Source organism: Triticum aestivum, chromosome 5D (genome assembly GCF_018294505.1).
Source record: "Triticum aestivum cultivar Chinese Spring chromosome 5D, IWGSC CS RefSeq v2.1, whole genome shotgun sequence".
NCBI classification, from domain to species: domain Eukaryota; kingdom Viridiplantae; phylum Streptophyta; class Magnoliopsida; order Poales; family Poaceae; genus Triticum; species Triticum aestivum.
The window spans coordinates 443,707,094-443,731,701 of NC_057808.1; the positions used below are offsets into that span (position 1 = coordinate 443,707,094).

General features: G+C 46.3%; 3 protein-coding genes across 3 annotated transcripts; all 3 read left to right on the top strand.

Moving 5' to 3' along the window:
* The first annotated feature begins 1,273 nt into the window (after positions 1-1,273).
* On the top strand, positions 1,274-2,317 carry LOC123122551 (RING-H2 finger protein ATL80). Its single transcript, XM_044542755.1, has one exon. The coding sequence runs from the start codon at positions 1,348-1,350 to the stop codon at positions 1,948-1,950; it is 603 nt and encodes a 200-aa protein (XP_044398690.1). The 5' UTR covers positions 1,274-1,347; the 3' UTR covers positions 1,951-2,317.
* A 12,436-nt stretch (positions 2,318-14,753) lies between these two features.
* Positions 14,754-15,751, top strand: LOC123122552 (RING-H2 finger protein ATL80-like). The gene has a single exon (XM_044542756.1). It carries the CDS (start codon positions 14,958-14,960, stop codon positions 15,579-15,581), a length of 624 nt encoding a protein of 207 aa, XP_044398691.1. The 5' UTR covers positions 14,754-14,957; the 3' UTR covers positions 15,582-15,751.
* A 3,110-nt stretch (positions 15,752-18,861) lies between these two features.
* LOC123122553 (probable E3 ubiquitin-protein ligase ATL44) lies at positions 18,862-21,351 on the top strand. Its single transcript, XM_044542757.1, has one exon. The coding sequence runs from the start codon at positions 18,985-18,987 to the stop codon at positions 19,546-19,548; it is 564 nt and encodes a 187-aa protein (XP_044398692.1). The 5' UTR covers positions 18,862-18,984; the 3' UTR covers positions 19,549-21,351.
* The last annotated feature ends 3,257 nt before the right edge of the window (positions 21,352-24,608 follow it).

Genomic DNA, 24,608 nt, shown 5'->3' on the forward strand with positions numbered 1-24,608 from the left:
AGGCGGCGCGCGGGGAGGAGGGGTGGTGGCGGCGGCTTGGGGCGGCGGCGGCGGTGGCCCGAGGCGGCGGCTAGGGTTAGCGGAAGCTGGAAAATCGACTTGCGATAGATACCATGTAGAGAATGATTTGGTGCTCGATAATTGATTGATCGTGCACTAGGCACATATATAGATATATGTACAAGGGTGCGACCGGTATCTTGTCTCGTAAAATACACGTACATACAGAGGGAGACAGATACTACAGGTATTGCATACAGAACCTGCCCGAAGTACTATTTCTCTCCGGCCCCCGCCGGCGGCAGCGCCACCGATCAAATCCACGTCGATCGTCCGGTAAACTAAAGAGCAAAGCTTTGCTGGCTAACCAGTCAGCAGAGGATGATCTGGGCGACGAACAAATTACGCCAATCATGCCGGCGTTTGACCGTGTATGGTTTAGATAGATATACAATCTTATCCTGCGCCCCGGGTGAGGTGTGGTGCTCGATCGAGTAGACCATTCATTCTCTTTTACGCTTTGCTTTGCCAATTTGCCTGCCTTTCCATCCCGTTGGTTAGTTCTAACCACACATGATTGCCGATTGACATCCAGATAACAAGTGGGGAAAAGGGGCTTGGAGAAAACGTGATCGGTGATCCAGTTAAAAGCCAAAGGGCAAAGGTGGCAGCTGGGGGGAGGGTGTCCCAACTCGCGCGGAGTGGCCGGGCGGGCCGCCGTCCGTCCGCCCGTCCATGCATGGCGTCGGCATGGGGCCGCCACTAGCTACGGCAACACCAATTATCTCGGTCGTGAGTGGCGGTTTTAGGCCAGCGCCGGAGCGCAGCGGAGCACGTGTTGCCGGGCAATTTGCGCCGTGCCGTGTGCTACGCAGGCCGGCCGGCCAATCCTCCCCGTCAAGGGCTCTTTGATTTAGTTTCCGGTGGACATGGCATGGGCCTGTATTTACCAATGAAGTCTCATTGGCATGGCCTGTATTCACCAATGAACTCTCAAAGAAGCACGCATGCACTGAACCAAGACGGTTTCTCTATGTGAACAGAGTGGACTATACTCGGGAATGAAAATGGCAGAGAGAATGGGGCTAGCCAGCAATGAAAACATGCCACAGGAATTTTTCAAGGCAGGACAATGCATGGCTCATTCGAAAGTGATACTCCCACTTAGCATGAGCTTCATTATGGATCATATCTCTCCACCTGATTAAGCCACTTGGAGTATCCCAGACCCTATAAAACCGCAGCACCCAGCTCTTCCCTCCTCCCTCCCTAGCTCCCACTCCACACAGAGACCAGAGGCGCCCCTGCTCTCATCTCATCTTGTCCCACAGAGAACCAACGAGGAAAATGCCGCGCCACCTGCTGCAGCAGTCCGTCGACCGCCTCGCCGCGCTGGCCGCGCCTCCGGCGGCCGCCATGGCGCGCGGCGGGACGAGCGTGCACACGGACACGCTGCTCATCCTGGCGGCGGTGCTCTGCTTCCTGCTCTGCGTGGTCGGGCTGGCCATGGTGGCCCGGTGCTCCCGCCTGTGCAACCCCTCCGCCTTCTCCGTCGACGCGCCGGGGGCAGTCGCCGCGCCGTGCAAGGGGATCAAGAAGAAGGCGCTGCAAGCGCTGCCCACCGTGTCGTGGCGGCCACAGCAGGAGAAGAATGATGAGGAGGCGGGGGAGCGGCCGGAGTGCGCCATCTGCCTGGCGGAGTTCGCGGGCGGCGACGAGGTGCGCGTGCTCCCGACGTGCGGACACGGTTTCCACGCCGCCTGCGTCGACGTCTGGCTGCTCTCCAGCTCCACCTGCCCCTCCTGCCGGCGCGCCCTCGTCGTGTCGCCGGCGCCGTTGGCAACCGAGTCGCCCCCTCCCCAAACATGTTGCGAGCGCGCCGACGTCCTTGCGGCGCAGGCCTCGGCCGCCGTCTCTGGCTCCGGCCGCTGCCGGCCGTTGGCACAGTAGCGTCTCCGCCGCAGCAACTTAGTATGCTCGCAACGTGCATACGACACACACACACGTGACACGTATATAGCCGCTCTTTGTCAATGGATCTTGGCCAGCAGGTAGTACGTACGTATACGTACAAAATGCAACTGTACAGTGTGCGAGATGGCGCATCTCGCTTGACTTGTGTTGGTAACATTATCACCCATCGGTAAATAGTTTCAAATCACCTTCTTTTTTCCGACGGTACTTTCAAATCAATTTCATCAGTTCACAAAAAGAGTAGGAACTCAGAAAAGTGAAAAAGGAATATACAGACGTGGGTGCCGTAGGTCGTGGCATACATAAAGCGCGCGTACGGCAGCTACGCTTTAGGTAAAGATCATCGTCGTCACTCGTCACCAGGACGTGTTCATGTGGACCGACCGGTCGCTTTACCGCAAGAGGGGCGGCGAAGTGTGATCAAGTGCCGATCATGGCGGCGGCGCCGCGGTCGTGCTCACCCCCGTCGCGTCGTGGCCGGCATTCGGCAAGGTGGTGGCGCCGGGCACGCACGCACGCCGGATATTTTAGGCCGTGATGTGATGTGCCGCGATGCGGTGGGCACAGTACGTACTCCGGGCTGCACGGACACGTGTGCGTACGGACGGAGGACGGCGGCCCCATCGCTGGTCGAGGGAGGTGCTCTCGTGCGGTTCATCGCCATCCGTCGACGGTCGACCCCGCCGAGGAATGATGATGGGCTACCCATGCAAGCAGATGCAACAACTCTGCACCTAATTTCCACGTCAAATCAAACCGCTTCGACTGTTTCCTCCACCTCCGGCGCTCCATACCTTGGCTACAATGTTTCTTCTCTGGCCCCGGCGGCGGCGGCATGCATGGATCCACGTCGGCCGGTAGAAGAGCGAGCCTTTTCCGATTACGGCGGCGAGCGAGGAGCTACCAATCAGGAGGGAGGGTTTATGGTAGGAGTAAAATTTTGTGATGGGTCTAGTAGGCACTGCGCTTTACAAATCGGCTTATCGTCTCCTTTTCACGTACGCATTGCTTTGTACGTAGTATTGTTTGTTCCCTTTTCGATGCCATTAGTTCTACTCACCATGATTGTCATCTAGATAACAAGTGGGCAAAGAGTAAAAGAAACGTGACCCAATTAGACCCAAAGCGCAAAGGCAGAGGGGAGGTGGAAACTCGGGGAGGGGGCATGTCCCAACTCCCAACTCGACCGGTAGAACGGGCCGCCGGCCAGCCGGCGGGGGCGTCCATCCATGGCTAGCTGGGGTCGCCTCGCCACTAGGCTACACTAGCTCCACCTGATCGCCGTCGATCGTCAGTGGCGGTTTTAGGCCGCACGCCAATCTCGACGAACCAATTTCTCCCGTCAGCTTTGTTTGCTTGTTTGTAGCTTTTGATTGATTAGAGCATCTCTAGCGGATACTGCAAAATGGCCTCTGGAAAATCCATTTTAAGGCTCTCCCAAAAATGATTTTTCGGTACCACCAAGGCTCTGGCGAAACATATTCGCAAAACCGTTTTCGGGGTTTTAGGCAAATTCATACAATACAATAATCATCTTAATTACAACAAATGTTTAAATGCGAATAAATTAAACAATAACAAATCGGTGGCAAAGCTCTCTCCCCGGAGCTCATTACTGTTCCAGCCTCTTTTCGGGAACGGCCAATCAGATAGCTGCTTTTCGGGAAGTGGTGCAAGATTGTGAACTGCATGACCTTGGTTTTTCTGGGGCACCGTTCACGTTTGATAATAAGAGGAGAGGTGGAGCTAATGTGAAAGTAAGATTGGACAGGGCCTTGGCTGATGAGAGATGGCGAGATATCTTCTCTGGTGCTCACGTGGTACACCTAGTATCGCCGTGCTCGGATCACTTGCCAATTTTAGTGCACATGCAAAGGGAAGAGCGCACCTCGGTGCGTCGGCGAACAAGCCAATACGAGATACTCTGGGAACGTGCTGGAGAGCTACCTGAGCTAGTGGAGAAAATGTGGGAAGCCACCCAGACTAATGGCAATCTAGCATCTGTTACGGCTGGTCTGCATGCGGTCACGCAAAATCTACAAGGTTGGAGCCGAAGGAGATTTGGTAATGTAATGCGTGAGCTTGAGAAAACACGTACGAAACTGGATCATCTGTTGCAAACTGATGGTGACCAACATGAAATAAGAAAATTGTCTGATAACATGAACGAGCTGCTCTACCAGGAAGAACTCCTCTGGCTACAACGTTCACGCATAGATTGGCTAAAAGAGGGGGACCGTAACACCAAGTTCTTCCATAACAGATCGGTTTGGCGAGCACGCAGAAATAAAATCTCAAAACTGAAAAATGACGACGGTGTTTGGCAGTCTACTCCGTCAGTTATGGAACTAATGGCCTCATCCTTTTTTCAGGAATTATTCACGCGTGACCCATCTCTAAATGCTGATGAGATTGTTGGTCTCATAGAGAAGAAGGTGACAGATGAGATGAATGAGACATTATGCAAGGAGTTCTCGGAGACGGAAATCGCAGATGCACTGTTCCAAATAAGACCACTGAAGGCCCCAGGACCAGATGGGTTTCCAGCTAGGTTTTATCAAAGAAATTGGGCTGTTTTGAAGGATTCTGTGGTTGCTGCGGTAAGGTTATTTTTCACAACTGGACACATGCCATCCGAAACAAACGCAACCGCTATTGTCTTGATCCCCAAGTCTGATCAACCAGAGACATTGAAGGACTTCCGACCCATCAGTTTGTGCTCGGTGTTGTACAAGATCGTCGCCAAATGCCTGGTGAACAGACTGCGTCCATTGTTGGGTGTGATTGTCTCCTTAAACCAAAGTGCCTTCGTTCCTGGACGTATGATGACTGATAATGCACTGGTGGCATTTGAATGTTTTCACACTATTGAACACTGCAAGAAACAACAAGACTCTTTCTGTGCGTACAAGCTGGATCTATCAAAGGCGTATGACAGAGTTGACTGGGATTTTCTTAGAAGAACGATGCAAAGCTTGGGTTTTGCTCCCCGATGGGTAGATTGGATCATGTCCTGCGTGACCTCGGTGAGCTATTCCGTAAAATTCAATGGAACCCTGCTTGATTCGTTTTCCCCAACTCGAGGTCTTCGCCAAGGTGATCCACTGTCTCCGTTTTTGTTCTTGTTTATTGCTGATGGTCTCTCTGCACTGATGCAACGTGAAGCAACACAACGCACAATAACTACTCTTAAGGTATGCCGGCGAGCACCAGGTATATCACACTTGCTCCGATGATACACTTTTGTTCTTTAAAGCAGAAGTGGGGCAAGCACATAGAGTGAAGCATGTTCTGGAAGTGTATGCTAAAGGTACGGGACAAATGATAAATCCACAAAAGTGCTCAATCTTGTTCAGCCCGGCATGTCGGCAAGGAATTCAGGAGGGTATTAGGAGTATCTTGCAAGTCACACAAACCGCCTTCGAAGCCAAATATCTTGGCCTACCAACACCCGATGGCAGGATGAGCAAAGGGAAACTAAAGAGCCTACAGGAGAAGCTAGCAAAGAGCCTAATGGAATGGGGTGATAATCATCTATCCATGGCCGGGAAGGAGATAAAAATCAAAGCGGTGGCGCAAGCACTACCGGTGTATATTATGAGTGTCTTCAAACTCCCAGTTGGCCTATGCGATGATTTAACACAGATGATCCATCGGTATTGGTGGGGAGCAGAGAAAGGAAAACGCAAGACCCACTGGGTCAGTTGGGACAGCATGCTACGGCCTAAAGGAAGAGGTGGTATGGGCTTCAAGGATCTTCGGTTGTTTAATCAATCTCTGTTAGCACGTCAAGCATGGCGTCTCATAGAATTTCCGGATAGCCTTTGTGCTCAGGTTCTCCGTGCGAAGTACTACCCGTCTGGCAATATTACAGATACAGTTTTTACAGGTAATGGGTCAAGCACTTGGTTGGCTATTGAACATGGCTTGGAACTGGTAAAGCAAGGGTATATATGGCGTGTCGGAAATGGAGCAAACATCAGAATATGGCGCGACCCCTGGATCCCAAATGGTGCACCTTTCAAACCGATCACGCCTAAGCGCCGCTGCAGACTCAAATGGGTGGCCGAACTTCTGAACGCGGATGGCACATGGAATGTTCCAATCCTCAGGCAACACTTTTTCCCAATAGACGTCGCAAATATACTGAAAATCAAGGCATCTAAGCGGTTGGGGGATGATGTTATCGCATGGCAACCAGACAAACATGGGTGTTTCTCAGTCCGCTCAGCGTATAACATGATCAGAGATAATATCATGGCCCGACAGTGTGTCGGTGAGTCCAGCACAAGACCTGATGGATTCAGACCAGCATGGAACCTCCTGTGGAAATGTGGAGCACCACCTAAAGTACGTATCTTTGCTTGGAAAGCTGTGCGCGAAGCATTAGCCACTCGGAGCAACATGCAGCGTAGGCACATGGAACCTGATGGTATATGTACGATCTGTGGGCTAGAGGAAGAGACGACACACCATGCACTCCTACGATGTCCTCATGCTATGCACCTATGGGATGCAATGAAATCTGTGTGGGATCTCCCATCAGATGAAGCACTATGGAACTCTGAACCTGATTGGTTGCTCATGTTAATCCAGCAGCTCAATGACACACAACGCATGCTCCTTCTCATGGTACTTTGGCGGGTGTGGCATGTGCACAATGAGCTAACACATGACAAGCCATTGATTCCTGTTGAAGCTTCCAAGAAATTCTTGTGTGGGTATGCAGACCACCTACTAATGATCACACACTATCCACACGCTGATTTCACCAAAGGCAAGGTTCCTGCTAACCTCAGTGCAAATACCACAACAGTAGTTCATACCGTGACCCATTCAAAACCTGAAGTTAAATGGGAACCCCCACCAGCAGGACATGTGAAGCTTAATTTTGATGGCTCATTTGTGGCAGAAAATGGTGCTGCGGGTGTCGGAATGATTCTACGGGACCATGAAGGGCAGGTTATCTTTGCTGCCTGCAGATGGCTGTTTGATTGCGAGGGACCCCTAGAAGCAGAACTAGCAGCTTGTGAGGAAGGTCTCCGTCTAGCTCTGCATTGGTCTCAAGCCCCGCTTCAGGTTGAGACGGACTGTGCCGAGATCATCACCCTTGTAAAAGCTGGGCGGGGTGATCGATCCAGAAATATGCACCAAGTTACTGAGATAGTGCATCTGCTCAAGGAACACCACACTGAAATCCATAAAATTAGTCGTGGGCAAAATAAAGCTGGGCATGCAATGGCGGCAATTGGTCGTGGACAACATCGCATAGCTTGTTGGCTTGCAAATGCTCCCCAGGAGATTATCGTTATCATTACCGATGATTGTAAAACTGATATTGCTTAAGTAATGAAATGTTTTCTCCCCGCAAAAAAAAAGATGCCGCCACCTTTTCTTGGGGGCTGATGTGTGAACTGAGGGAGAAAAGGAGGATATATTGGCTAGCAAAGACATTATTAATGGTTCCGATACCTAGCGGCAGAGAATCCATCGTCCATATCTGTGTTGTGATTCGTGTTGGGACCCACCTATTAAATATCAATTGTTGCTATACAAATGAGTTTGCTGCAATATACTCCCTCTGTCTCGAAATACTTTCCGTATAAATGGGTAGAAATTGATGTACTATCTAGAACTAAAAATACGTCTATATACATCCATTTCTACGACAAGTAATTCAGAATGAAGTGAGTACATAGTAATACGGCCGACATGCACAGGCTTTTGTCAGGCAGAGTAGTAGAGTCGAGGGTTGCTTTTGTGAGAAGAGTACCACACACGAGGGATGGGTGGTGGCTAAGATGGCAATGGGGCCATGAAACCCACGCCCTCGCGTTTTTTTTACCCTATTAGGGGACGGTAATGAGCGTGTTTCTAAGCCCATGGGGCTGCTGCTGGGAAAATTATAAAATCTGGCTCATCTCTCAGGTTTAAACCCGTTCCAGCAGTACCCAAACCCGAAACCCGCCATACCCATGAAATTGTTGAGGTATGGACCCTGGAATAGACATGAGCCGGCAAAAACTTAGCAGCCTGCTTTAACCCCCTAATTTTAAATCCATCCCACCTCCAGCAAAACATTAACCATGAATTTCCATCTCGTTGAACTATGTATGGCAGAAATATGCTCATGTTTGTTGCTGAAATATGCTCATATTTGCTGCTGATATATGCTATTGTTTTGTGCTGAAGTACACATGTTTGTTGCTGAAATATGCTATTCTTTTGTGCTGAAAATGCTCGTGTTTTCTTGCTGAAATATGCTCCTTTTTGCTGCTGTTATTGCTGAAATGCTGTTGAAATATACCCATGTTTGCTACTGAAATGCTATTCTTTGTGGCTACTATTGGTCCCATATTTTGCTGCTGAAATGTGCTGATTTTGTTGTTGCTATTTGCCGAAATATACTTTTATTTTCTAGAGAAATGCTGCTATTTTTGCTGACCGTTTGCGGGGATGGGTTCCCGTGGGTACACGAAACTCTACGGGTTTAGGGAATGGGCAAAAAACAGGATCCGTGCATGAGGACGGACACGGGCTTACGGTTTTCTCACGGGAACGAGGATGGGCATGCGAAAACCCGACGGGTTTCGTCCCCAACTCATTGCCACCTTGAGTGGTGGCTGCATGCACGTCGTGTCCTCCTCTCTCTCCAAACAGAAAACTTGCGTCTATTTTCAATATGGCATCTTTAACTGATCATAACTTTTGAATCGAATTTTAGCTTTCCAAACTTTTTACATATTTGAACTCAGGTTGACAAGATATTTAAATAGACAACAATCTTGGATATATTTTGACCAGTTTGAATTTTCAATCACATTTTAATTTCATTACTGGTTACTCCTATAGTTACTGAGCTCAGGCTAAAAAAGAGCACCACCTACTGATGGGACCCGGTCATCAGATTTCTGTTGAAATGGTTGTTCTGATATAATTTGTGTTTTTTTGTTACTGGTTAGTCCTATAGTTGTTGTTCCCTAGAGTTGTGGTTATCAGTTACCCGGGCCCTAAATGTTGTGTATTTGCACAATTCTCATTTTAAAATTAGCATGTACCACTAGTAGAAAAAGGGTCAAATGTGAGATACATTAGTTCGGTTTGCATTTGAGCCGGTACTAATGTGTCCATTAGTGCCGGTTCAAACGGCTAGGCGGGAGGAGATCTTTAGTACCCGTTCAGTGCGAACTTTTAGTACCGGTTTATGCCATGAACCGATACTAAAGAGGCTGGTGCCCGGCCAGCCCCTTTAGTACCGGTTCGTGGCATGAACCGGTAGTAAAGAGGTTGTGGCAGACTGTTTTTAGTCCCACCTCGCTCCCCTAGCAAGATTTTTACCACCTTAAATATGTTACTTCTCAAACTATCACAAGCACTTGGTCTTCATTGAACTCTATGTGTAGAATTTGTGGTCACAATATGAGTCTTCACCGGTTTCTAAACCGTTGAGGACTCATATTAACAATTCAGATTGTACACAAAAAGATCATTGATAATCAATGTTTTTTAAACTTATTTGAACTCCAGCCTATTTTTGCGTTCAGTATGCAGCATTCAAAGCGACGTCATCAATTTCCAACACGTTCTGACATCATTTGCTGTTTTTCAGTCATTTACCGGTTTGTTTAGAGAGCTAAATGACCGTGAAATTGAAAATCACTACAAAATGAACTCTGAAAATGTTGGAACTTGGCACGGTATCATCATTTCACCCGCATAGCATGTGCAAAAGAGTATAGAGGGTCACGGCGAAAACTGGACGCACTTCGTGTATAAACTGGACAATCTCTTTCGGAGTATTAAGGTTTCGGACGAGAACTCATCAGTTACACGGGCACTTCAATGTTTTTTAAACTTATTTGGACTCCAGCCTATTTTTGCGTTCAGTATGCAGCATTCAAAGCGACGTCATCAATTTCCAACATGTTCTGACATCATTTGCTGTTTTTCAGTCATCTACCGATTTGTTTAGAGAGCTAAATGACCGTGAAATTGAAAATCACTACAAAATGTATTCTGAAAATGTTGGCATGGTATCATCATTTCACCCGCATAGCATGTGCAAAAGAGTATAGAGGGTCACGGCGAAAACTGGACGCCCTTCGTGTACAAACTGGACAATCTCTTTCGCAGTATCAGAGTTTCGGACGAGAACTCATCTGTTACACGGGCACTTCAATGTTTTTTAAACTTATTTGAACTCCAGCCTATTTTTGCGTTTAGTATGCAACATTTAAAGTGACGTCATCAATTTCCAACACGTTCTGACATCATTTGCTGTTTTCAGTCATTTACCGATTTGTTTAGAGAGCTAAATGACCGTGAAATTAAAAATCACTACAAAATAAACTATATAAAAAAGTTACTCAAAAATAAATAGAAGAAAATAAATAAAACAGAAAAGAAAAAACTATATAAAAAAGTTACTCCAAAATAAATAGAAGAAAATAAATAATGCAGAAAAGAAAAAAAAACTATATAAAAAATTGTTGGGGCGCTGCCCAGTGGGCCTGCTAGACCTAGGGTGTGCAAATTCAGGCCCAGAAGGGCAAGCAGGCTCACAGGGCAGCGCGCCATAGTTAGGCCCAGAAGCCTGCTATATAGAGAAGTTCGAAGGAGCAGCCGCGGCTGGGTTTATAAACCAGTGCGGCTGCCCTTCGCTCGGCGAGGTGGGACTAAACATTGTGCACCGCGGGTGGCAGCGCACAACCATTAGTACCGGTTGGTGGCTCCAACCGGTACTAATGCATGGGCCTTTAGTACCGGTTCATGCCATGAACCGGTACTAAAGGGGGCCGTTTCCCGCCGCTTGGCCTGGCGAAAGTTGGCCTTTAGTACCGGTCGGTGGCTCCAACCGGTACTAAAGGCCCCTCCTATATATATGACACTTACGAAAAATTCAGTTTCATCGACCACCACTTCTCCAATTTCTTCGCGCGACATCGCCGCCGCCGCCACGCCGTCGCCCATCGCGCGCCGCCCTCGCCGCCGCCGCCGCGCCGTCGCCCATCGCGCGCCGCCCTCGCCAGCCCCGCCGCCCGTCGTCGCCGTCCCCGCCGCCCGCCGCCGCCCGTCGCCGCCGCCCCGTACTACGTCGTCGTCTCGATCGATCGTGCCGTCGCCCCCGGCCCGCCGCCCGTCGTCGCGCCGTCGCCGTCTCGCGCCGCCGCCCGTATGCCGCCGCCCCCCGCTCGTACACACACACACATACACACACACACACAAAGACACACACACATACACACATATTTTTTTTACGTATTTTCTGTTTTCTGTTGTTTAGATTAATGTTAAATGAATTACGTAGATAAGAATGTTAGAATGTTAATGTTAGATGAATAATATGGAAAAGTTGTTAAATATTAATGTCAATTGTTAGATGAATTAGCTAGATATTAATTAGGTATATATATGAGATTTGAACTAGTTTAATTAATATAACTAGTTTATTTTTAGTATGAAAATTAATAGAACAAGTTTATTTTTAGTAAGAAAATTTAGGTATATGAGATTATTATTTGAACTAGTTGAATTAATATAACTAGTTTATTTTTAGTAAATGCTTAGTTGAACTAGTTGAATTAGTAGAACTAGTTTATTTTTAGTAAGAAAATTTAGGTATATGAGATTTGGTGATTTAATTAAAATGTTACTATATATAGCTACTTTATATATTTTAGTAAGAAAATTAATAGAACTAGTTTATTTTTAGTAAATTCTTAGTTGAATTAGTTGAATTAATAGAACTATTTTATTTTTAGTATGAAAATTTAGATATCTAAGATTTGATGATCTAATTAAAATATTACTATATAGAACCAGCTACTTTATTTTAGTAAGAAAATTAATAGAATAAGTTTATTTTTCGTAAATGCTTAGTTGAATTAGTTGAATTAATAGAACTAGTTGAATTAATAGAACTAGTTGAATTAATATAAGTAGTTGAATTAATAGAACTAGTAAGTGTTTAATGTTTCACCTATATGAACATAGGAAATGTCGTCTGACGACGAAAAAAATTTCATTAAGTGCGAATATTGTGAAGACCAGCGCGGCCTGTGCGACAGAAATTTCCTTGTTGATGATAAGCGCTTCAGCATCAAGCTGGATGAGACCTTCGAAGTGGATACAGTAAGTCACAACGACAAGTCTTTTTTCGTAATTAAGCATGACTTATATATGCTTCATTTGCTTCAACTTATAATTTTAAATTTTCACTATTCTACTAGCGCATCCCCTGTCATGCTAGAATTTTTGTCTTGGATAAGATAGGTTTCAGTGTTATGGAAACTATGGAGGTAAAGAGAGTTTAACTGAAGACCGAACATGGTTATACTTTCAACGTCAAATTATACAATGCAGACACGAACACTTATTTTGAATGCAAAACTTGGCAATCACTATGCAAGGCTTATGCATTTGAGTCTAATATGGTTATCACCTTTGATATTCGTCCGGAAGATGATATTGAAGGTAATAGAGACATCTGGGTCGATGTGCAGACGCCTCCAGTTCTACCATTATGTGAGTTTCTCAACCATATTTATATCTTTGATATTGTTTATTCAAAAATAGTTGACAACTAATTTCTATCGACAGCTTATTTCCATTCAAGCAAACATGTCCGGCGCTTGGTAGACAGGACCTACTACTGTCCCGGAGCTGAACTAAACTGCGAGGAGATAAGTCATTACGTTTCATGGCTTGAGGATCTTCATACTGTTAAGACAATTTTTTTCCTGCACTTAGAAATGTTAGTAATCAAAACCTGCAACCAATAGTGATCGTATTGAACTACGGTCACATCTATTTACGAAAGATGGTAAGATTTTTACTATTTGTCCTCAGTGCATCTTTTGCATACATTTTTTTTGCTAAACTTTCATTGTTAAGTATATTAATTACTATACGATGTTCTTCAACAGGGACTCCCGATCACATGTCAATTGTTAGCTTACGGCCAAGATATCCTACAGTGCACATGAGTGCATTCAGGATTTTTAAAAGCGATGAATGCTTAATAGTGAAAGATTGGAGCAAAATTGTTAACGATCCCAGAGAAGTACTAGGGGGCAGCAATGAGAAGCGCAGCCCACGATTAGGAGACAGGTTCATGTGCATGCTCCAGTATGATGAATCAGGAGAGCTATACGTGTTCTATGCTATTTTACCTGAGAGAGAGCAGCAGGAGTGATTTAGCTAGTTCATACTCTTAGTACTTGTCCTCTCATGTCCGTATTTTTCGTCCTGAACTTAATCTCAAAGAGTGATTTGCTTTTGTGGTGTTATGAACGCTTATAATATCATGACCATGTTGAACTCGATGATATCTTTGCTTCTGGTACAAGTGAATGTTTTTTCTTTAAGCTAGTGTTGGTGGTGATTAGATAGCGGTAATGACTATGATGAATAAACAGTGGTAATGACGACTATGATGATTTTTAGCTAGCTAGTATACTGTTGTTGATGATATGATGCAAGAGTTTTTATATTAATATGATGATGATGATGATGAGTTATTATATCATTTATGAAAGAAACCGCAGATTAGTTTCAGCTGGATGGATCCTAGCTAAGTGATCAAGTATATGCCATATCCATATTATACTTGATCATATATCCAAGTATATGCCATATCCATATTATACTTGATCACTTATGATCAAGTATAGTTAGGATTCACATGCATCCAGTCGAAACTAATCTGCGGTACTTTCACCTAATGATTTAACAACTAAAATAATCACTAAATTGAATTGAAAACACAAAATTAAAGGAAAAATAAAAAATAAAACCAAAACACCCCCAAACATTTAGTACCGGTTGGTGTTACCAACCGGTACTAATGTCCTACACGCACCCGGGCCTGGCTCGTGCCACGTGGTGGCACTTTAGCGCTGGTTCGTGATGAACCGGTACTAAAGAGGGACCTTTAGTCCCCACGTGTGGAACCGACACTAAAGGTCCTTACGAACCGGCGCTAAAGTCAGGTTCTGCACTAGTGTACTTGATCACTTAGCTAGTTAGGATTCACATGCATCCAGTCGAAACTAATCTGCGGTACTTTCACCTAATGATTTAACAACTAAAATAATCACTAAATTGAATTGAAAACACAAAATTAAAGGAAAAATAAAAAATAAAACCAAAACACCCCCCAAACATTTAGTACCGGTTGGTGCTACCAACCGGTACTAATGTCCTACACGCACCCGGGCCTGGCTCGTGCCACGTGGTGGCACTTTAGCGCTGGTTCGTGATGAACCGGTACTAAAGGGGGGACCTTTAGTCCCCACGTGTGGAACCGACACTAAAGGTCCTTACGAACCGGCGCTAAAGTCCGGTTCTGCACTAGTGTACTAAAGTAGTGATCTGAACGCTCTTATATTTCTTTACGGAGAGAGATAGAAATAACAATTTCTCTATGGTTGGTTGGTTTGCTTAAATATTCAGATGCGTATGTGCGATCGTATAGTACACTGGTATCATATTTTGTGACTGTGATCAAGTATTCAAACCAGAAAATCTTCAAGGGTCAAAGGTTTTCCGGGAAAGTGCGGGAGATGCTTGTATCTCCATCTCGAGTACAAGATTCTAAATCTTAAATAAATGTGCTCCTAAGTAGCAATGCATAGATTTATTAGCTCAGATACGTCGGACCTAATTTGGAGAGTGACATGTATCCAGTTGTAGCAAAAATGATGAAGGAAAAGGCAGAGAGATTGGAATGTAGCAATGAAAATATTCCATAATAATGGTTCGAAAGTGACACTCCTGCTTAGCATCGCTACGAATCGTATCCCTCTACCTAAGCTTAGCTAATCCTAACATTATAACAAACGCAGCTCAAACACCTAACTCTTGCCTCCTCCGCAATCCCCACCACACACAACACGGTGACGACCTAAAACTGGCCCCTCCATCCCTCCTGCCACAGTGCTCTCAAGTCCGATCTCATCCTGTCCCACCGAGAAAGAACGAGAATGCCGCGCCACCTGATGCAGCAGTCCGTCGACCGCCTGGCCGCGATGGCCGCCCCGCCGGTGGCCGGCGGTGGGACGAGCGTGCACACGGACACGCTGCTCATCCTGTCGGCGGTGCTCTGTTTCCTGCTCTGCGTGGTCGGGTTGGCCATGGTCGCCCGCTGCTCCCGCATGTGCAACCCCTCCGCCTTCTCCGTCGAGTACGTGCCGGGCGCAATGGCCAAGGCGCCGTGCAAGGGGATGAAGAAGAAGGCGCTGGAGTCGCTGCCGACCATGTCGTGGCAGCCGGAGCCGAGGAAGGTGGACGAGGAGCGGCCGGAATGCGCCATATGCCTGGCGGAGTTCACGCGCGGCGACGAGGTGCGCGTGCTTCCGACGTGCGGCCACGGCTTCCACGCCGCCTGCGTCGACGTGTGGCTCCTGTCCAGCTCCACCTGCCCCTCCTGCCGCCGCGCCCTCGTCGTCGCGGCCGCCCCCTCGCCGGCAGCCACCGAGTCGCCCCCTGCTCAGACGTGCTGCGAGCGGGCCGACACCGTCGCGGCTGCGCAGGCCTCGGCCGCCGGCGCTGTAGCCGACGAGACCGGACAGGGCGCGTCCACCTCTGACCTTTCTTCTGTCAGCTAGCTCTTTTGGTTGGTACTTTGTGTAGCTGGTAGGTACACGTACGTACAAAATGCACCTGTACCGCGTGCGATCGTGCATCACTCGGCTAATTTCTGCCTGTAACATATTTCATCTGTAAATACTTGTGTAGATCGGTCACTTTCAGTTGATTGATTACTAACAAAATCTGGCCGGCGATGCGGTCTAGAAAAGAAGAAGAAGAAGACACGGACGTGTGTGCTGCATGTTGCGTATACAAAGCACACGTACGGCCCGGCCGGCACCTACGCTTTCGGTAAAGATCATCCTCGTCACCAAGATGCGTACATGTTCATGTCGACCGATGGCTTCAGTCTGGTCAAGTGTCAATCATGGCGGCGGTTGTGCTCACTCCCGTCGCGTCGGCGACGTGGTGGCGCCGGCCGGGCACGCGGGATATTTTAGGCCGCCGTGATGATTGTGGTGCGTACGCCCGCCTGCACCTGCACGGACGGACACCGGGCCATCCATCGCCATGAATGATCGAGGGATGTCTCTCTCTCTCCCCCTCGTGCGGTTCATGGCAACCCGTCGACCTCACGTATACAAATGATCGATGCCCATTCCGACCACCCAAGCTACCCAGAGCATGCAAGTGCAATGCAACAACCAGTCGACGCGCCACCAACTCTCTTCGAATTGCTTCCATGGATTCGATTCGAGGGTTCTTTGACCTCTCGCGCTCCGTACCCTCAAGTACTATTTCTACCCTGGCCCCGGCACCGGCGGCCGGCGGCACGGCGAAGCAGCAAGCAGCATCGGTCTATCCACGTAGACCGGTAAAAAGAGGATGCTTTCTCCAGTCAAGTGCATGGCAACCACCAACCACGTCCAGGTCGGTGTTGACAATGGGATTATTGTCATGTATACAATCTTATCTTGCGCCCTGCGTGGGTGCGGGTGATCGATCGATCGATCTAGTAGGCACTCATCTCCTTTATTTACGGCATCGATCGGGTTATCCCGTCGGTCGGTCGGGCCTCCTTTACGCTTTGCTTTGCTTTGCTTTGTTTCGCCCCCTTTCGATCCTATTCTAACCACTACTAGATTAGATCACAAGTGGCAGCAAAAGGAGAGCAGCTAAAAGAAAAGAAAACGTGATCGGCCGATCCAATAGAATCCAAAAGGGCATGCAGAGTGTCCCAAGTTGCATGCGCAGAGCGGGCCGCACCAATTCGTGCTGCCGGCGTCCATGCCGTCCGTCGGGCTCGGGTCGCCACTGCACTACCCTAGGCCCATAGGCCATAGTGGTAGACTAGCTCCACCTGATCACTTCCTTATCGCGTCCCGAGTCCCGACTCGGAGTGAGCCACGGTTTTAGGGCCTGTTTGGTTTCATTAAGTCACCTGAACACATCTTTCCATCTTGTTTTTTTACGTAAAGCTGATGGAACCCATGCAAAAGGGGGTGACTTATAAGTTTTAAGTTGGGGTGGAGCAACTTATGACTTATAAGTTGGGGTGACTTATAAGTTGGATCTGTTTGGCAAAATAAGTCACTTTTTTCACTTTCCGACTTATAAGTTGGTGATTTATTTGGAACCAAACATGCCCTTAGGCCCCGCGCACGTACGTGTTGCCGCGCAATTTGACCGATGACAACGTTCTTCTCCACGTTCATGCATTGAATCAAGACGGGTTTGGGTTTTGCATCACCATGTGGCGCTTGTAGTAGTAGCAACCAGCGCCAAAAGTGAGTGTACAAGTGGGTGTGTGTGTGTGCATATTTTCCTTGCCTGGAAGAAAAGGTTGGTGCATAGAGTAGCGTAGGTACGGCGCGCGGCGGATATGTTATCCGGATAGATAGATCTTGGCTTTGCTTTGGCACACGTATCTGACGTGCCGGACGACAATACACACATGGGTCTGGTCGGTCACGCTCTCACCTCTCGTTATTCCTGTCCTACTCCTAGCTAGTCCATGCAGTAGGAGTTGTTGCTTTTCATCGTACGTACGCGCTCCATTTTTTTCATGATAATACGTGTTTCATTCATATCATAAAGAATAAAGTACAAGTCATGTAAAGATCGACATGACAAAACTGAAAAGATAGTAGAACATTTCTGAGCTTGACACCAACACCCGTCATCTGCCCCACCGAAAAAAAGAGTGACGAATCACCTCCTCACCCGAGCTCGACGCGGCTTCATCGCTGATATACAGCTTTGCGGACCTCCAAGGTGGCTCACCAAAAGTGAAGCCCTTACCGTTAAACGAATCAGACCAGGGCAACACCCCGCACACGCAATCAAACTCCAGATCTGGCACTCCCACACGACTAAGACGCCGGAGGAGGAAATCATACCTGCCATCCACGAACCACGAGTCCAACACATGTTTCGTCTTCCCGATGTCGTCGATGTAGACCCCAATCTGCATCCGCTCTTGGACTACCTCCCAAGCTCCGTGCCGACGCTGGAGCAAACGTCGTCGCAACGACGGAGCCCGAGGACACAGGTCCACCACGAGGATGCCGTCGCCGGTACGCCACCCTTGATTGAACAGACTGATTTCCAAATCCATCACCAACCATAGGACCGATGGCCTCGTCAGGGAAGGATCCGAAAAATCTTTATTCAACGCAGTCATCGTCGCTACCGAAGCAAAGACGATGAACAACCTAAAAACCTAGACTACAAGGGGGTAAAAACGATCCACACACGTGGATCTAGCGACCCCCCTCGCCACCGACAACCAAGCTCGACGCCGGAAGATCGGCCACTCCTGGCGGCGGCTAGGATTACAGCCGCCAGGGGCGAGGAAAACAGCACGCGCTCGATCGGTCGGCTCACTTGAGATAGCCTGTTCATTCTGATACGTACGTACGTACTTGTACACCACTTTGACCCTGACCAAGCACTAGCAAAGTTGTCCCACTCGAGTACAATTCTCTAGGTTTCGCTCTTATATTATGAGACGGAGGAAGTATATCTTACAAACAAGAAGACGGGAAGTAAGAATAGATCAATCACTTAATTAGTCCAGATCGGTCGCACCTAACTTTTGAGAGTGACATGTACCCAGTTGCAGCTAAAAAGGCGAAGAAAAATGCAGGGAGTGTAGCAATGAAGACATTTTTCAACGAGTATTCAAACAAGAATTGGTCGAGAGTGACACTCCCACTTATACCAGCTTAATTATCAATCATATCCCTACTACCTAAGCTTAGCAACCCACTTTCTACTACCGTATGACCCGGCTAATCCTGACACTAGCTATAAAAACCGCTGCAGGAGCACCCAACTCTTCCCTCCTTCGCAACTCGCACTACACAGTGAGCACACTGAGAGACGACCTAAATTGGCCCCGCGCGCTCGTTGGCACGGTGCTCATCTCCTCATCCTGTCGGCCCGTCGACCCACCGGCCACCGAGAACGAACCAGGCAATGCCGCGCCACCTGCTGCAGCAGTCCGTCGACCGCCTGGCCGCGATGGCCGCGCCGCCGGCGGCCGCCATGGCCGGCGGTGGGACGAGCGCGCACACGGACACGGTCCTGATCGTGATTGCGGTGCTCTGCTTCCTGCTGTGCGTGGTCGGGCTGGCCATGGTCGCGCGCTGCTCCCTGCTCTGCAACCCCTCCGCCTTCTCCGTCGACGGGCCGGCGGCCAAGGCGCCTTGCGGTGGCCTCGAGAAGAAGGCGCTGCAGTCGCTGCCGACCGTGTCGTGGAGGCCGCAACAGAGGGAGGTGGACGAGGAGGAGGGGGAGCGGCCGGAGTGCGCCATCTGCCTGGCGGAGTTCGCGCGCGGCGACGAGGTGCGCGTGCTCCCGCACTGCGGCCACGGCTTCCACGCCGCCTGCGTCGACGTGTGGCTCCTCTCCAGCTCCACCTGCCCGTCCTGCCGCCGCGCCCTCGTCGTCGTGTCGCCGGCGCCGCCAACCACCCATCCTCCCGCGGGTACGACGACGTGCTGTGCCGTGGCAGGCCGCTGCCGGCCGTCGTCATCGTAGGCGACCGACCGGCCGTCTACATACATATCCTGGTCTGTTCCCGCAGCTGCTGCAGAGTACAGATTATGTTCAGACGTAGTCGCTCACGTACGTACATACGCGCCATTTGATTAGTTGTTTACATACATTTCCCATGTGTCATGTCATCCGAACACATCAGTATACCGTATACTGTATACGCGTACGTGCAACTGGACGGTGTGCATGCCATGGGTCGATGATGCACCGCTTGGTATGTTTCGGGAGCGGCTACGGGTCAGTTGACTGACTTCTTTTTGGGTTAGTCGACTGACCCAAACTCGTTTCAGTTGAATGATTGACGTGTTTGCTGAATCCCAAGGTCACCGGTGGACTCCCTGGCCCGTGTATTACCCTTGAAGAAGAACGAATATAAAAAAACTGAACATTGACAATACCCTTTAAGAAGAAAGGCGATAAAAACCAGGTAAGGTAAAATCTGCAAGCAATTTACACATAAATTGCGTTTTGTTATAATATGCAAAAATAAAGGTATTACCATTAAAGAGATAAAATGAAATAAATTAAAATTAAAATGAAAACAAAATAATGAAGTTTTCTAGGGAAGAATGAAACCCTTTAAGAAAAAAGAAAATAAAAAAATAAAACAAATACAAAACAATGAAGTTTTCTATGAAAGAATGAAACCCTTTAAGAAAACAAAATGCGAAAACTAAAACTAAACAAAACAATGAAGTTTTCAATGTAATAATAAAACCCTTTAAGAAGAAATAAAATATAAAAACAAAAACAAAAATAAACTAATGAAGTTTTGGGAAAATGAAACCCTTTAAGAAGAAATAAAATTAAAAAATAACTTGCATAGAAGTATGCCCTGAAATTGCACTTTTCAAATATGCCAAAAATAAGCATATACAGTGCAATTTTTGCTTCTACTATAATTTACACACATTTTTTTTAGAAGATCTATAATTTACACACATGGTGTATCATACCTGCGTGTATAGTTACTTACAAACACAAAAAATATTTTTTAAGAAGAAATGAAATATAGTGGCATTGGTACCACCCTTTAAGAAGAAAGAAATTCAAAAAAAAAAGATACAATTTGCACACAATTTACACATAACTTGCACTTTTTAGTTATGTAAGAATAAACATATTATAGTGAATGTTACATAAAAACAAAAAATTTAAACAGGGAACGAATAAGTGGCATTGGTATCGTCCTTAAAAACATGAAATGAATTAAAAACTAAACATAATAAAAACAAATAGAGTTTTCTAAGAGAGAATAAATTAGCGACATTGGAATTACTCTTAAGAGGAAAGAAAATAAAGAAAAAACTTGCACACACCTTTGCACTGAAATTGCACTTTTTATAAAATGCAGAGAATACACATATAATAATGCAACTTTAGCAGTCTAGTACAATTTACACACACATATTGTATTGTGCTTTCATGCATACATACACATAATAATAGAAAAATGTATTTAATTAGCCAAAAAATTGCACAAAACAATTAGCATTGGTATTACCCTTAAAGAATAAAGAAAAAAAAAACCAAAAGTTTCCACACAATTAGCACAAAAATTGCACTTTTTATAATATGCAAACTAAATATATAAGAATGAAGTTTCTATACTCTGATGTAATTTGTACATGTAGTACTTGCATGTATACATTTTCACGCACTCAACATCCAAAAATACACGTAAAGAAGAAGAAAAAACTCAACAGAAAAATAAAAAATAAAAGCATACACGTGCAGAATACAAAAGTAAACACATGAAAAAAAAGCATACACACCAAAATCCAGCCCAAGAAGGAAATCGACTGAACCAAAATAGGTGTCAATCGAATCCAAACAACCCAATACCACCAACAAAAATTGACAGAAAAAAGAAAAGTTACACAAATCTTAAAGCACAATCCAAGGGTCAGAAAATCGATTGACCACAAAACTAAAATTCAGCTGACTGAAATCTAGCTAGAGTGTCTGTAAAAACATTTTTCCTCGTTAAAGCCCGTGAATACATACATCTAGATCAGCCCCTCTAATAATTTTTATTTCTGGTGTTCGTTGTACTACCATGATTGAAGCAGGGCCGTCTCCAGAAATTCGAGGCCCCGGTGCGAAATGCAAAATGGGGCCCAAAATTTAAAGAAGACCATGTAACTAAAACCTAATGTAGCTAAGCTTACTCTCTTCGGACTTTCTTGAATTCTTATATCTTTGAAAGTTATTTTCTTCAAGACATCATTTCCACTGTTATTGTCATCAAAACATTGGGTCTTTCTTGAAGTGAAATATGCTAGTATGGCTAGCTAGCACATGGGTATGAAGAATTAGTACTGCTGGAATATGGAGTACTAGAATTAGAAATTGGATTACGAGCCGCGTATCACATTCTAATCCTATTAATTGGATTAGAACCACGTGCAATCTTAACTGAGGAGTAATACAATACTAGTAGGGATTGCGTTTGATTTGGCATGAAAGTACCAAAAGAATAAGAGAGGAAGATTGTATAAACATATAACCTAATGCAGTGTTCATCGCCCATTGATTTTGATTAAGAGCTTATGACTTACTGCTTACCTGAGATATATTTGGGAATGACTGGACGAGGTGTTGCAGTAGCAAAGCCGCCGGCGGCGGCGGCGAGATGCACGGTGGATCGCGATCGATCTCATCACCGAAGGAGTCAAGGCAGCGCCTCGCTATTCTCGCTCACCAAATCGTAGCGACGCGCAAATCGTGAGAGCAACTAGTTAACGATCGCTCCTTCGGGAGCCTCACAACGATCAGCGCCACTTGGCGCGCTCTCAGTTATTCGCCACGTGTCGCGCTCTGGGCGCTCCCTTCAGATTTTGTTTTTATTTTATTTTTCCGCACGTGTTTTCGGCTTTTTAAACGGTTTTTTCGCGGGGTTTTTCGACGTTTTGGTTTTCCACCGGTCTTCAGCTTTTCAATCAAAAAACTTGAAAAAAAAATTTTGCGTGAAAAAACACGTTCTTTTTCTTTCGCGAGAGTCACGGTTTTGCTTCTGCGAGAGGCACGGCCGTGCCTCTCGAAAACGAAAAAAAAATGCATTTTCCGTTTTTTTTTCTTTCACGAGAGTCAAGGTTTTGCTTCCAAGAGAGGCACGGGTGTGCTTTTGCGAGAGTCACGGCCCTCTCAAAAACGAAAAAAAACGCGTTTTCTGTTTTTTTTTCGCGAGTCACGGTTTTGCTTTTGCGAAAGTCACGACCGTGCCTCTCGGAAAGAAAAAAACGCGTTTTCTGTTTTTTTCCTTTTGCGAGAGTCACGGTTTTGCTTCCGCAAGAGGCACGGTTGTGCTTTCACGAGAGTCATGGCCGTGCCTCCTCGAAAATGGAAAAAAACGCGTTTTTTTCTTTTTTTTTTTCTTCCGCGAGAGTCACGGTTTTGCTTCCGCGAGAAGCACGGTTGTGATTTCGTGAGAGGCATGGGCGTGCCTCTTTCGGAAGGGAAAAACCCGTGCTCCCGGTTCGTTTTTTTCTTTCGGTTTTTTTCGTGAAAAAAATTCATCAACACCTATCAACGTGGGATCTAGTTTTGAAGATCTCAACGCAAGGAATCCAACGGTGAAAGCGGTTCGAGATTTGGACGCACGGTTTGAGAGATAAAACGTTTTGAATAAACGGATCTACGAAAAAAAGGAAAACTGCTAGGTTGCGTCAAGTGGCGTGCTGGATGTGCGCCACTTATCGCAAATGATCTTTGCAACGAGTACTCTTCAATTAGCGATTTCGGCAGATCGTAGCGAGGAGTCCGGCGTTGTTTCCTTTATCTGATTTCTACAAGGCCTTTCTACAAATAGGCCCAAACGGAGTGGGGCATTGGATTGGGCTAACATGGGTTCTGCTGTCTTTTTTGTTGGAACGACCGGCCACAGTTTTTTCTCTGGATCATGAACCAGGCAGGGGCAACGCAGCCGGCAGGCGACGAACCGGGACGATTTTACCGATTTTCACTTCATTCGGGGCCCCTCAATTTTGGGGGCTATGCCATCGCACTACTCATACATCCTTGTCAACGGGCCTGGATTGAAGATGAATAGATTGAAAGTCTTTTTAAAAAAAAGATCTGCCCCTCTACAAATTGGCTCGTGCCGTCATGCATGCATGCGTCTGCCTTTCTTTCATAAGTTGCGTGTGTAACATAAAGCACACGTACGGCACGGTACGTACGCTTTACAAAGAAAAGAAGGAGCGTCGTCAAGAAGAAGACGCGCACATTGCACATGTTGTATAGTAAAAGCGTGGTGGAGTGGAGGGATCGAATCGATCACGGCGATGGCGCGGGGGTCGCGTTCGCCCCCGTCGCGTCGCGTGGTGGCCGGCACGCACGCGTGATATTTTTGAGACACTGGAGCTGCACACCTGTACCAGAGATTTATTAGGCCGTGATGGGACGCCTGCACAGGAACTTCTATACAGCGACCTGCGCGCTGGACACTATTGTTTGCGTTCTTATTTTTAATGGTGGTTTTAAGCAGAATTTCTTCATTTCTATTTTTTGCGGGAAAGAATTTATTCATTTCACCCTGCTTTCTACTAATATACTTCAAAAAATTTAAGAAAATGTTCGCAATTTTTTTTAAATTGTCGTCAAATTGAACATTTAGCGAATTCAGAAAATACGCACAGTACAAGACTGTTTGTGAAATAAAAAAAGTTCATGAATTTTTTAAAATCACGAATACAAAAAATTCTAAGCAACTTTTTTCGTAAGTTTGAATATTTTTTACAAATTGCAGAAGTAGTTCACGGATCAAAAAAATCTTCGCGAACTTGAAAACATATTATAAACTTAAAAATGTTCACGATTTTTTAAACATATTCATGGATTCATAAAATTTTCATGCATTTCAAATATATTCATGAATTCAGAAAACATGTATGCGATTTTAAAAAATGCCATGAATTTCAGAAAATATATCATGAGTTTGAAAAAGTTCGCAATTAAAAAATATTCGCAAAGTAGTTATATATTTAAAATTTTGCAAAAATATTCGTGAGTTCCAAATTGTTCATGAATTTCGAAAAACA

What these genes read in the sequence shown, in the direction of transcription:
- LOC123122551 (XM_044542755.1), top strand. Translation starts at nt 1,348, where the DNA reads ATGCCGCGCCACCTGCTGCAGCAGTCCGTCGACCGCCTCGCCGCGCTG.
- LOC123122552 (XM_044542756.1), top strand. Translation starts at nt 14,958, where the DNA reads ATGCCGCGCCACCTGATGCAGCAGTCCGTCGACCGCCTGGCCGCGATG.
- LOC123122553 (XM_044542757.1), top strand. Translation starts at nt 18,985, where the DNA reads ATGCCGCGCCACCTGCTGCAGCAGTCCGTCGACCGCCTGGCCGCGATG.